Consider the following 14,325-nt stretch of genomic DNA (forward strand, 5'->3'; position numbering starts at 1 on the left):
CTTCCCCCCACCCCTTCTTCTTGGGATAGGTTCTACAAAGAATGTTTTGGTATTGAATTGGTAATTACAATGTGCAACACTTTGTTTCACTAGAGTGAAAGGCAAAACTTTTTTAGTTCTTTGTAGTTCCTAATTGACTACTAGTTGTACAATATAAACAGACTTTTTTCAAATGTGACTTTATTACAAATTTACATGCTATTATAATGTCAGAAGTCTATTGCATCCACTATTTCCTTTTCCAGAGCTCACCAATCAGATTCCATGTTTTTTAAAATCTTTGTCTCTGGCAATGAGAACGGTTTGGAAGCTGAACTGAAAGTTTCACTTCATACACTGCAATTCTGGATAAGTGCTATAATTGGGCAGGTGTGGCATTTCTAGTTTATTATGCAACTTTCAGTAATTTGGGCACATTACGCAAGTGTCCTGTTGGAAAATGCCTTTAACAGCTATTCAATGGGATAAAAATTTTCCAAGTATAATACATTTGAAATGTTGATTAACCATCAAAAGAGTCAGCATCAATAGTGCACAGAATTCCAAAAAAAATGTGGACTCTTTATGAATGATTATTGAAAAAAATCAATAGCTTTTCAAACTTAGTTTTTAAAACAGCAAAACAATTATACGTGTATCAGCATATTTTTTCTAACCCCTTATTTTAAAGATTTTATAGCAGCCTTTACAAATAGGAATGGAATGAAACTTAAATAAGATCACTATGTGCAACAGAGATGAGCCAGATGCAGTATAAACAGATCGCAGGTATCCTGCAAACCTACCCTTATGTGAATCAGCTCTGAGAAAACACAGTTGCAGTGATCTTTCTTCTGGAATTGCTGCTCCTAGAAGGGGTACTTCCTGGAAGGGCGCTATTGTTTCTACATTCAGGGTAAATCAATGCATTGCTTTTAAGAGTACAAATTTCAGAGGCAGCACTTCCAGAAGTGAGGGCATTGAAAATTGTTCCAGAAAGCTATTCAGGGGAAGATTAAGAGTCAAAATACCCTACACCCAGAATCCTGGAGCTTTAGAATCTCCTCCTATCTTGCAAAGTTATTCAGTGAAACACAATGAGATCCTGTTTTTTGTTATTGTTTTTTTTTTAATTAAGGATTTCTTCCTGCAGAACAGTAGAATTTTAAAGCTGTACCTGTGAACTAATCAGAACATGGGTTACGTTTAGCATGGGTAGCTCACTCAATCTAAGTGATTTAGCAGAATTTCAAAGTGCAGACACTGAAAAACAGTGTAGTTGTAACCATGTCGGTCCCAGGATATTAGACATGAGGTGGGTGAGGTAATATCTTTTATTGCATCAACTTCTGTTGGTTAGAGAAGCAAGTTTTTCAGCCTGAAGAAGAGCGCTGTTTGGCTCGAAAGTTTGTCTCTCTTACCAACAGAAGTTGGTCCACTAAAAGATATTACCTCACCCATCTTGAAACTGAAAAACAAACATTTCAAAACCTTACTCTGATATCTGTAGTCAACAATAAAAAGCCTCACCTGACTGAGCACTTTAAATTACAGGATTTAAATAAATAAAAGTTTACTGAAACAGCATACTCAATGAATAGATTTTGGAAGATTGTGAACTATGGCATTCGCTATACACTATAATCTTTCCATATTATTACATAGGGAAATATCTGCTTTTGATTAACTGAATTGTTCATGGATGTCACAGCTGGTCACAAATAAAAGACATCTGCCTGAAATAAGTAATATGATTCAAGGCATGAATTCAGATACTTGAGTTTGGGGTGACCATGTGTAACCAGAAACCATTATTTAATAGTATAAAATAAGGAAGTGCTATATGAATGAAGAATGCTTTGTCTTGCTGTAGAAGGATTCCTTCTGATAGTGGTAGAAGACCTAACTTGCAGGCTCTTTGGGTCTTCTCTTTTTGTCTGTACAGCATACAGCACAACGGGGCCTCTGGGCACTACTGTAATATGTGTAACAAAAATTAATGTATGGTTCTCATTTTTTTCTCAGCCACCACTGACAAAAGTCAGATTGCACGTTTACTTATGCCAGCTCATGATCACACTAAAGATTCAAGTACAGCATATAGATATTAGATGGAGTTTTTGGGTCGCATTCTCCTCAGCTATATAAGCATATGTTTCCTATCTATCTTGCACATGAAGCTATTTCAGACTGGAGCTTTTGAAAATCCTACCATCTTTTCATTCCCTCAGTCCCCACATACTTCTCTCTCTTTTGACAGATCCGATTTCAGCGATCACCAGTGAACAAGGACTGTAATACTAAAAAATGATAAATGTCTACAAGGTCATTTCAAAGCTTGGAGCAAGAGACGAGTTTTAGTTTAGCACTTTGACTTTCATATTTTGTTTTATTTCAAAATGGTGCTGCAATGTATCTCTATATGTTGTAGATAGAGGTGAGGAAAAGGATTATGACAGGCAGTGATTTTTTGTGACTAATGGTAGAGTATTTTCATCTCTGACAAGAAGGTATGTCCTCAGTCTTTCAGATGAGGACTTTTCAAAGTGTATGCCTTAACCTCCATTTAGGATGACCGTAGGGTGCTCTACACGGGGTTACACCTGCAGGCTGCTCTATACGGGGTTACACCTGCAGGCTGCTCTATACGGGGTTACACTCAATCTTAAAATGATGTAGGATGCTGCAGCCCACTTAAGTGGCACTTCTAGCTGGGAGAATAATCACCTGTGCTATGTGATCTGTACTGATCGCCAGGTTGTTTCTTGGTAAAGTTTATGCTTTGATTATGACCTTAAAGCCCTAAGTGCTTTGGATCCTGGCAACCTTAGAGACAGCATCACTCCCCAGGTGACTACAAAGGTCATGATCATCAGAGATAATGGAGTTTAGAGCTTCTTGGATAATGGCTGGCAGCAGGCATTTTCAGAAGGGATCTTAGACTCTAACTCACTTCCCTTCTTGACAGAGTGGAGTCCAATCAGTTAAATGTATGAGAATTCATGCATTTTCCCAGAGATTTTATTTGTGACAGACAGAGAGCCTCTTGGATTTTGATAAAAACACTAAACAGTATTTTATAAATACCCAGAAGCTTGAGAAGTGATTTTAGTCAAAACTAGTCATTTCAAAACTAGGCTTTTTTCTGGTGTCCATTTCTTTAGAGAGTGATAGTTGAATGGACCTTCACTTTCTGATAAGGTGGTAATTAAGGACAATCAGACACTGAAAAATTAAGCAACATTTAAGATGTGTCTTAGGGTAAGTATGCAGGGTCTGTACCTCACGACTGAGCAGCTATGTAAACACACAATATATTATCTTTTACAAAGTTATATACTTGCTGACGATTTTTTAATGCCACTTTATTGGTACTGGAGTACATAGTAATTCATGCAACTTAACTCATTCTACTTCTGAAATGTTGATATAAGGTTGATGTTACCACATTTTTTAGCATTTACTAATTGGTTTAGAATTTCATAAGTGTGGATCATGGAATGCTTGTCATCAAAAATCCCATTTTTAGAACACAGCCCCCTGCAATAAATTTAAACAGGTCTCTCTCAGGCTCCCCAAGGATGCTAACAACTGAATGCCTACAAGTTATGATCAGAAAATGAAATGGCCACTCAGAATGGTAATCAGAATTGCAAATGACTATCCACATTTCAAGCCTGGGAATGGCTGCCCAACTTGATTATTTTTAAAAACAGTCACCTCAATTGCCAAAACCAAAACTGGTTAGAGTGGAGCAGGTGCACAGTGGAAGCATTTCAAGGAGAATCTGCTGCAGAATGACTTTCCTGCCTTGCCCCTAGCTCTGTGTCTTAGCAGCTCCCTGACTCTCATATGTCAATGAAAGGATGGATGTAATGAATGTTGAGGATAAATGCCAGTATGGGATGTTCTACAAATACTTCACAAATAAAGGAAGAATGGAAAAGGGAGTCCTAACTGGGATTGCAAAAAGGAATCTCATTGTAAATATTCACATTAAGCACTTTTACACAATGGCACCACTGTCGTTTGCTGTGTAAAACCTTTGAAAGCAAGTTACTATTGTCCGTTAGCATACGTGCCAACTTCCTCTCCACCAGTGGAATGCATGAATTTGAGTCTCCTCAAATGCCTGTTTAACCAAAAGGCCACATTAATCATGGCCCAACTTTTACCATATAACAACCTATATACATGTGCTGAAATATATCATGTTTGCCCTATAGATACAATACAAACATAACTGTCAGATTTAAATATGCAAAAGTGAGTCATTTTATTTTTAAAAATAAAAGGCACAACCACAAAAAGTTGTAAAAGTGGTATGTGAACAAAACCATTCAGCTGAGTAAAGTTACACTGAGTGTAGAATCTCATACTTATTCACAGGGGCTCCAGCTGATCAGATGATGAGCTATAAATCTGCCGTATTATAGTTACAGGTAAAACAAACTAAAGCAGACAACCTGGTAGCAGACAAAGAGAAAGCAGGTAAAGGTGTATTTTTCAACCAGCATTCAAATCAACACTGACAATAGTAAAGTATCCACAGACTAAAGCAGTCCAGAAAGCTGAAAAGATCTTCACAATCTGTGTTGCAAAAACATCCAGGATAGTAAAAGAGGTCTGAAACACGACTCACAATTTAATCCAGTAAGCATTTATAAAATAAACCAGTGTGCACCCTGGATGCCAAGACTTAAAACAGTGATTTACCTGATGGACTCTGTGCTGTAGAAGGAGTGGAAGTTGAGCTGGCAGTAACTGAATCACAGTGTCCAGTACTCCCACTACCACTGGAAGAAGGAGATGGCGATGAAAGCGGTGATGGATTGTGCTGGTTTATACACTGGGCTACTGCAAAACCTACAAGACAAGACAAGACAATGAAATTTAATAACAGAAATAATTCAAGTTGGACAGTATGGTAAGGGCAGATTGGGAAAGGGTGAGAGGCACAATAGTGCCTCACATTAGTGTTGATTCAGTTCACTGACAAAGGAGCTACCTAAAGGTCAATTGCAGCTGAGAAGCAAAGCGACTCCTAACTGAAAAGTGCTACTTAAACCGGCAGATGGATGATGGAAGAAGGATGTAGAGATGCTTGGTAAGAGGCACAAAATCAATCTGTGAAACAAAATGGACTGTCAGTGATCCAATGCATGCTTGAAAGCTATTGCCAATTTTCAGTAAATACTGGGGGCACAAATCAGCGTTCAAGTCGCACTCCCCATCAGTACCTGACCCGGCCCAAGCCGAGGAACCTAATGATCCAACCAGTGGACCAAATTCCAGGTGATGAATCCTGGTCACGTGCCCCCTTGAGGCACGCTGCGCATAGGCTAAGTAGTAGTAAATACTGGCTTCAATAAATTCAAAGATGACCTGCCAAAAAGAGAGCTTTACTAAGGAGACAGCTGTCTCTTTGTGAGGCTGAAAACCTGTATAGCACCTCAGTGGAAAATCACTACCCTTGGGGAATATTATCCGTCAAACCAAATGCTGACATCAGATGCTTTTCCAGCTGTTTGAGAGACTTTCCCAAGTCAGAATACAGCAGAGTAGTACATAATAGCTGATCTTCTCAATTAACAAATATTTTTAACCCCCTATTCAAGAAATGTAGTGTACAGATTCTATTATGCAGCACTTTTCTATGTCCTTGTGGTACACCATCATCACTTGGAAGTCTATTTTCTCTGCAGAAGATGTGAAAACATATTTAGCACTATTATTTGTTTGGCCTGTGCTTTTTTAAATGAGAAAAATATCTAACAGTGAACTTGGAGTGAAATGCCTGCAAGCTGCCTGAACAATTTTTACAAATATCATAATCAAGGCTCAAACACAAAGTATACCGTAAATAGAAAAAACAGATGACCAAAAAATACCACCATCGCTAAACAGAGTAAAAGAGGCTGTTAGAGACAAAAAGACATCCGTTAAAAATGGAAGTCAAATTCTACTGAGGAAAAAACAAAGACGCATAAACTCTGGCAAGTCAAATGTAAAAATATAATTAGGCAGGACAAAAGTATTTGAAGAGCAACTAGCAAAAGACACAAAAACTAACAGCAACTTTTTTTTTTTTTAATTAAACAGTAATAAATCACCAGGACCAGATGGTATTTACTCAAGGGTTCTGAAGGAACTCAGATATGAAATTGCAGAATTACCAACGGCTATCATTTAAATTAGCTTCTGTACAAGATGACTGGAGGGGAGCTAACATAATGCCAATTTTTTTTAAAAAAAAGGCTCCAAAGGTGTTCCTGATAATTACAGGAACCTAACTTCAATACCAGGAAATTGGTTGAAACTATAGTAAAGAACAGAATTATCAGTCACATAGATGAACACAATATGTTGGAGGAAAAGTCCACATAGATTTTCTAAAGGGAAATTATGCCTTGCCAAGCTATCAGAATTCTTTGAGGGTGTCAACAAACATGTGGACAAGAGTGATCCAGGTGATATCACATACTTGGACTTTCAGAAAGCCTTTGACAAGGTCCCTCACCAAAGATTCTTAAACCTAGTAAGGAGTCATGGGATAAGAGGGAAAGTCCTTTCATGGATCAGTAACTGGTTAATAGATAGGAAACAAAGGGTAGTAATAAAAGGTCAGTTTCCACAGGGCAGAGAGGTAAATAGTGAGGTCCCCCAAGAATCTGTACTGGGACCAGTGCAGTAAATGATCTGAAGAAGGGGTAAATAGTAAGGTAGCAAAGTTAGTTGATAATACAAAATTACGCAAGGTAGTTAAGTCCAAAACTGACAGTGAAGAGCTACAAAGGGATGTCACAAAACTGGGTCATTGAATTTCATCTGCCATTTTGTTGCCCAGTGTTGATAAATGCAAAGTAATGCACACTGGAAAACACAATTCCAACTATATATACAAAATGATGAGATCTAAATTAGCTGTTACCACTCAAGAAAGATCTTGGTGTCATTGTGGACAGTTCTCTGAAAACATCTGCTCAGCATGCAGCAGCAATCAAAAAAGCTAACAGAATGCTAGGAACCATTAGGAAAGGGATAGATAAGACAGAAAATATGACAATGCCACTATATAAATCCATGGTATGTCCACACCTTGAATACTGTGTGCAGTTCTGGTTGCCACATCTCAAAAAAGACATATTAGAGTTGGAAAAAATACAGAGACTGGGAGTGTTCATCTTGGAAAAGAGACAGCTAAGGGGGGATATGTTAGAGGTCTATAAAATCATGAATGGTGTTGAGAAAAAGTATTTTTTACCCCTTCACACAGTACAAGAACCAGGGGTCACCCAAAACGTATAGGTTTAAAACAAACATAAGAAAGTACTTCTTCATACAATGCACAATCAACTTGTGAAACTCATTGCCAGGGGATGTTGTGAAGGACAAAAGTATAACTGAGTTACAAAAACAATTAGATACGTCCATGGAGGAAAGATCCCACAATGGCTATAAGCCAAGATTATCAGGGATGCAACCCCCTGCTCTGAGTGTCCCTAAATTTCTGACTGCTAGAAGCTAGGACTGGATGATGGGGTGGATCACTTGATAATTGCTCTTTTCTGTTCATTCCCTCTGAAGCATCTGGCCATTGTCGGAAGACAGGATACTGGGCTAGATGGACCATTGGTCTGACCCAGTATGGCCATTCTTATGACTATTAGTAAAACCGGACAGTCTCCCATTTTTCCTTCTACCCAAAACACAGAGTGTTTTGTGGCTCTTTACAAGGGACAGGGCACAGTGAGTGGCAGTTCTTTTCAGCTGCTTAGGAAGATTTTCTGCTAGTCTGTATTATAGCAATCACTGTGTATTCTTTTTGCCTCACACATCACTGCAAGAGTCATTTAGTGCTGCTACTTGCTACAGGAGTAATAATGATGAAGGAAGATACAGAACACAACAGCTCAATCTTCACCCCTTTAAGGCCGGGTTTCAGTATTCCCACGTTAGTGATGGGGAAACAGAAGTCCAGGCCATTTTCAAAACTGACCGTTATTTTTGGGTACCCAACTTTTGACACCCAAAACAAAATTTGCAGACATAGTGAGCACCTGCAGCATGAGCTGACATCTGATGAAACTGTAGGTACTGAAAATCAGGTCCCTCCTGTCTCAACCCGAGCATCCAAAGACTGAGGTACCCATAATGAGTGGACACTTTTGAAAATTTTAGCTTGAGTGATTTGCCCAAGGCCACAATGCAATTCAGCAGCAAAGCCAGGATTAGAAATTATGAGTTCTTGATATAGCCAAATCCCCTAGATCAGAAAGAAAAATTGTTCTTGTCTTTAGAAGTTTGCACAATACTGAAAAGGAGTTTCATTTTTATATACAGAGGTAGTGCCATAAACTTAAGTACGACAGACTTTCAGCCTTTTGGCTACTAGTCTTCTGATGCAACAGCTGTACTGTCATCCATTCATATTTTACTGAAATCAAGTAAACATTAGGATTTATCTACTAAATTCTCCAGGACTGCCAGTGTGTTTTACCTGGATGTACCTGATCATTCACCAACACTAAACAGTTAACAGATTTAGCTCTCACTGATGATACAGTGTCTGAACCTCACAACTTGGTATAAGGGTTTGACAACAAATGTGTTTATTAACTTTAACATCTTGATTGTTGGACTTTCAGATTATCGTAAGATGCTATTACACAAATACAAAGCGTACTGTCTGACCTATGAGCATATCAATATTCATAAACTTCTGGTATGACTCACTCTCACTACATATTTAAATCTAACAATTTGTGGAATCCCTTGATTAGGACAGTATTTTATTTGACAATTATTGGATAGTTATAGGGTGAGGACTATTATTGGCTATCACTGATTGGGTGTAGACTGATGTCTTGTGCGTGCGCTTGTTTATAAAAAGGTAAGCTTAGTGATTCTTTCTGTTAAAATGTAGCCATCCAATTCCAATTCAAACTGATAGTCCAGTGCAGATGATGCTACTTCTGTGGAGTTCAGAATTTTACTACCAAAGCTTTCCAAAGGTCATTAAAAGAGACTACTAGTTAGTAGAAGAGCATCATCTAGATATGATAGTTTTAGAATGCTGTCTTAAGAGAAGGTGTTCAGATATGGTCTATTGCTTGTCTGCATGAATGTTCTTGTGTGATTTTGCATTTTGCAAACTCACAAGGGGGAAAGGATTTCACTAATGCAGAAACAGATGTTCTAACAATGGTCAACCAACATAAAGCTACAAGAGCCATTTTTCTTCAGAGAGAGATGGCATTGCAGCTATATACAAGTTGTTCAGTTAATGTCATTGTTTCCTCAGCTCTGGCACCTATAATTAAGGGGGTTTATACATTTTAAAGGACAGAAAGGATTGTTAGACCTCCTGCACAAATCAGGCCACAGCATTGCACCAATATTTGCTGTGGAGGGACCTGTTCTTTCCTACTATACAAAGGAACACTGATATTGTATTCTGAGATTGCTTGACCTGATTTGTTCAGAAGGGTGGACAACAGTGTTTGTTTCTCCACTTCCAACTCTTCAGAATGACTTGCATGAAATGGACTATGAAACAGTTCTATGTGACAGCCATACTTCTGCTGAATAGGTTGAAAGAATGAAGAATCCTATTCTGCAGGGTGCTGCAAAAGATTTCAGTTGAAGCCCATAATTATACTGTGCAGTTTTTTAAAGGGATAAGTATATGCTCAATATTAAGCAAACGCTTATTCACTCTTCATGCCAACTCAGTATCAAAATACTGCCATCTTGTCCGTTTCTAATTCCTATGCTCACACAACTATAATTTATCTGAAAATTTATATTGCTCAGCTCTCATTCCAATGCTTAGTCCATCCCATACCAATTGTTTTGTAAAGTATATTCTCAAATATTTTGTCCAGTCCAGATTTGAATGACTAGCAATGGGGCTTCCACTACTTCCTTATTCTATATAGTCTAAGATAAGAAATTTAGGGATTTTTTCTGTTATTCAGAAAATGTGATGTGTACTATTTCCCAGCAACATGTACACTGATGCTATACACAGGAACTGTCAAGGAGTAGTTGTCAGGAGCATCTATGATTTTAAGAAATCCCCAAAAGATTACTGAACTCCCAGAAATCCCACAAAGGCCATTTGGTATAACCAATTGTATCCATACCTCTCAAGTCCCGGACTTTGAAATGAGAGACAGTGACCTTCAGCACAAAGGACAACACACCTTGAAATGGGGGACATCAAATTTTTATTGAACACACAGTTTTATTAAAAAAAATACATAAGCATGCAAATAGCCCGGAATTTGTTTCAATGAAACTAAATGATTCTGTGTTTTTTGTAGACCCACTATTGACACTAAAATAAAAAGTCAATTTGTTCAAACACTCACTGTTGTTGCACTCTGGGGTTGCTTTTTTGCCAACCCCAACATTTCCTTCGGCTACTGTGCTGAAAGCACTCATGATTTCCGCTTATTTTAACAGAAATCAGCGTTAAGTGTTTTAATGTTGAGGCTTTGTCTCAGTTCAGTTTTGACTTTTGTCACAATGCTGAAAGCATGTTCAGGCTCAACATTTGAGTGGGGCAAACATAAGCGAGTCTTTACAAGTCTCTCATAAAGCTTTATTTCTCCACTGGTTCTTGTAGAAAGAAAATCTTGGACCTGATACACTGAAAACTGATCCATACGCTGACTGACTTCTTCAGCACTACTTGTAATCCCTAATGTGGCAGCAGAACAGACAGCTTTGGCTGCATTTTTTTTTTTTTTAAACAGCTGATCTCTTAAGGGGAATTTCTAAATAATGTTACCTAGTATTGTGCCATTAAATAATGCAGTCTTTTTATATGTTCATTTCAACAGAAGTTCCAAGGCATCTCCATGCTGAAGCTTATTATAGTCAATGACTCACTGTCGATGAACAGGGCACACTCTTTTAGTAGCTGATACCTTTAGGAGCTTGAAGAGAAGTGACAGTATACATGAGAAATAAGTTCCTCGGCAGGTTCTGAAAGTTTTATTCTGGATTTGCTGTAGGTATTTGCTACATCGCAGAGACCACCCACGTTGACTCTGTTTTGCTTGATTTGTTTCAGCCTGAATAGCACCAAGTTATTTCTCCCAGTCATTGATGCCACATTATCTGATATCCTCCTGGATCACAGTATAGTCACATCCACAGATATTGTAGAAATCAAATATTTGTCCACATCGACTATCAGTGACCCAGGCGAATTCTTTGTACCAGCTGTTCTACAATGTGGAATACCTCTTCTGTGTCTTCTCCAGAGGACCTCCATTGACATCTTTTGTGTTTTTTCCCCCCTCTGCTCTGCTGTGACGACCCGAGGGCTTGAATGGCAGTCCTTGCTGTTCATGTTTATGCTAAAATAATGGTAGGTAAATATCCAAAATGAAGAAAATGGGGTAAATGCAGCAGAACTCCAGAAACGCCAGTAATCTTGCAACTTGTATATGGCCTTTATGTCTGAACTACCAGCCATGGTTCTCTTATGATGATAAAGCGAAAATTATGCAAGCTCTTGTCATTTTAGAGACTGTAGCTATAGCTGTTTATAGCTATTTACCTTCACATATTTGCCTTGCTCCACCTGCTTGTGCAAACATGGCAGTGACTGGCTGTGGGTGTAAGACATGATGACATCAGGCACCAAGATGTACAGCTCAGAACCAGGAAAACTTGCAGACTAGATGAATATAGACTTTGAAATGGCAATGTGGTACAAATTTAAAAATTGGGGCCAGATGTGGGATGTCCTGCACCATGTGAGAAGTATGGCTGCACTGATTAAGTTTAAGTGCACAAAGTGGACGCCCCCTAAGCTCCTACTTAATAAATTATCAAGGTTGTTCTGATTAGGAAAATATCAAGGAAGTTTGAATAAAAAACTTTAATACAAAAGATGGAAAGTTGAAAATGTGGTATTCTTGCTATACTATAGTCCCAGTTAAAGCACTAATACACACACACAATGAAATACTTGCTCACTGTAAATAGCTAAGTGTAGTAAGAACCCACTGTAGATTACTCTGACAAATCATTTAGAATTTGGAATGCTTAAATTATTTTTTAAAACGTCACATGACATTTTAATCACTGAAGGCAGTGAGTGAGATATTATGAGAACAGGCTGGGTTCCATCCAGGTAGATCATGTTCTGAACAGGTATTCCTTCTTAGACAGATCACCAAAAAAGATACTGCTTGGCAAAAGCGTGTCTTAATCAACTTCAAGAAAGCGTAAGCTAATGTCCACAGAGAGACTAAAAGCTATGGGAGACCAGCAAGCTGATCAACATGATAAGGAGTTTACATGATGAAGTAGATATGCTGTAAAGTCAGAAACAGGCCTGGGTGAATAGTTCAATATTGTAACTGAAGTTAGACAAAGGTGTGTGTATCACCAATCCTCTTTGCATTAGCAATTGATTGGGTGATGAAGCAGGCAACAAAAAGCACTGTGGACAATGTAAAACGGTTTAGCAGATACGAGTTACACGACCTTAACTTTGCCAACATCACTGTTCTAAGTACGATGTGGAACTTAATGACTGCCCTTGTATTAGAGGGAAGCAGCAAAAATTGGACTGAAGGTAAATGCAAACAAAACCATCATTATGAAGGAAACTGGATGGAAAAGAGACTGGACAAGTAGAAGAGTTCTGTCATCTGGGGAGCATGGCGACATCTGAACGTATTCATACAAGATCAGGAAACACTTTTGGAAGGATGATCATCATCTGGTCAAACAGAAGTCTCCCCATCAAACAAAAGGTCAGATTATACCATGAGGTAGTACTGAGCCCACTACTATACAGAGCAGAGACTTGGACAATGACAGTGGCTAACAGAGATTGGAGGCTGCTCATCACAGATGGCTGAGGAATATATTATACATTTATGGAAAGAAAACAACCAATGGGAGAGTAAGGGAGCTGACAGGTCAGGACCTGTTGCACAATATCATTAAAAAAAGAAGGCTTAGGTGGTTGGCACACATACACCATATGGAAGATGGGAGGCATGACAAGCAATCATTAAACTGGGTACCCAAGGGAGGAAAGAGAAAGCGAGGAAGGCCAAAAAAGAACTGGGAGAAGACATTGACAGAGGATACTGAATGCACGGGTGTCAAGGTTCCTTCCCCACTCTGAACTCTAGGGTACAGATGTGGGGACCTGCATGAAAAACCCCCTAAGCTTATTTTTACCAGCTTAGGTTAAAACTTCCCCAAGGTACAAACTATTTTACCTTTTGTCCCTGGACTTTATTGCTGCCACCACCAAGTGTCTAACAAATATAACAGGGAAAGAGCCCACTTGGAAACGTCTTTCCCCCCAAAATCCCCCCAAGCCCTACACCCCCTTTCCTGGGGAAGGCTTGATAAAAATCCTCACCAATTTGCATAGGTGAACACAGACCCAAACCCTTGGATCTTAAGAACAATGAAAAAAGCAATCAGGTTCTTAAAAGAAGAGTTTTAATTAAAGAAAAAGTAAAAGAATCACCTCTGTAAAATCAGGATGGTAAATACCTTACAGGGTAATCAGATTCAAAACATAGAGAATCCCTCTAGGCAAAACCTCAAGTTACAAAAAGACACAAAAACAGGAATATACATTCCATTCAGCACAACTTATTTTATCAGCCATTTAAACAAAACAGAATCTAACGCATATCTAACTAGATTGCTTATTAACTCTTTACAGGAGTTCTGACCTGGATTCCGGCTCTGTCCCAGCAAAAGCCACACAGACAGAGAACCCTTTGTCCCCCACACCCCTCCCACCACTCCAGCTTTGAAAGTATCTTGTCTCCTCATTGGTCATTTTGGTCAGGTGCCAGCGAGGTTATCTTTAGATTCTTAACCCTTTACAGGTGAAAGGGTTTTTCCTCTGGCCAGGAGGGATTCAAAGGTGGTTAGCCTTCCTTTTATATTTATGATAACAGGCATCACCTAGGAAGAAGTATCACAGTTAGGAACTGGACTGCCCAAAGTTTCAGCGCCATAGGAGGAACAAAGGTCTAAGGTAAGGTGCGCTCCTTTTGGCTAGAGGCTAGTCATATATGTTAGGATGGTGGAGTCTCTAAGGATATGACTACTCTGCAACCATGGGTTGTAACTACCTTTCTTGTAGATATACCCAACCTATCAAGGTACCAATAGCAATTAAGCTGGAGCAGCAAAGGCTTCATCAAGAGCCATACAAGTGGGACAGTGGACACTTTCTCAGGCAGCTAGCTGGCACTGAAGCCCATGGTGCTGCAGCTTCATTCCTAGATTAGTTAGCTCAGGTACGTCTACATGTACTGCAATCAGATCTCTGTTAGATAAAGC

The 14,325-nt window shown here is 38.9% G+C and overlaps 1 protein-coding gene across 12 annotated transcripts in view; it reads right to left on the reverse strand.

The window, feature by feature from the left end:
- CLEC16A (C-type lectin domain containing 16A) overlaps positions 1-14,325 on the reverse strand; it is a 189,645-nt gene that overhangs the window by 14,086 nt on the left and 161,234 nt on the right. For all 12 annotated transcript variants that reach the window (XM_043523250.1, XM_043523249.1, XM_037911469.2 and 9 more), the window contains one exon: positions 4,696-4,845. In XM_043523250.1, the coding sequence (XP_043379185.1) occupies positions 4,696-4,845 (150 nt within the window). The remainder of the gene's footprint in view (positions 1-4,695; positions 4,846-14,325) is intronic.

This window comes from Chelonia mydas, chromosome 10, assembly GCF_015237465.2.
Source record: "Chelonia mydas isolate rCheMyd1 chromosome 10, rCheMyd1.pri.v2, whole genome shotgun sequence".
Taxonomy (NCBI): Eukaryota; Metazoa; Chordata; order Testudines; family Cheloniidae; genus Chelonia; species Chelonia mydas.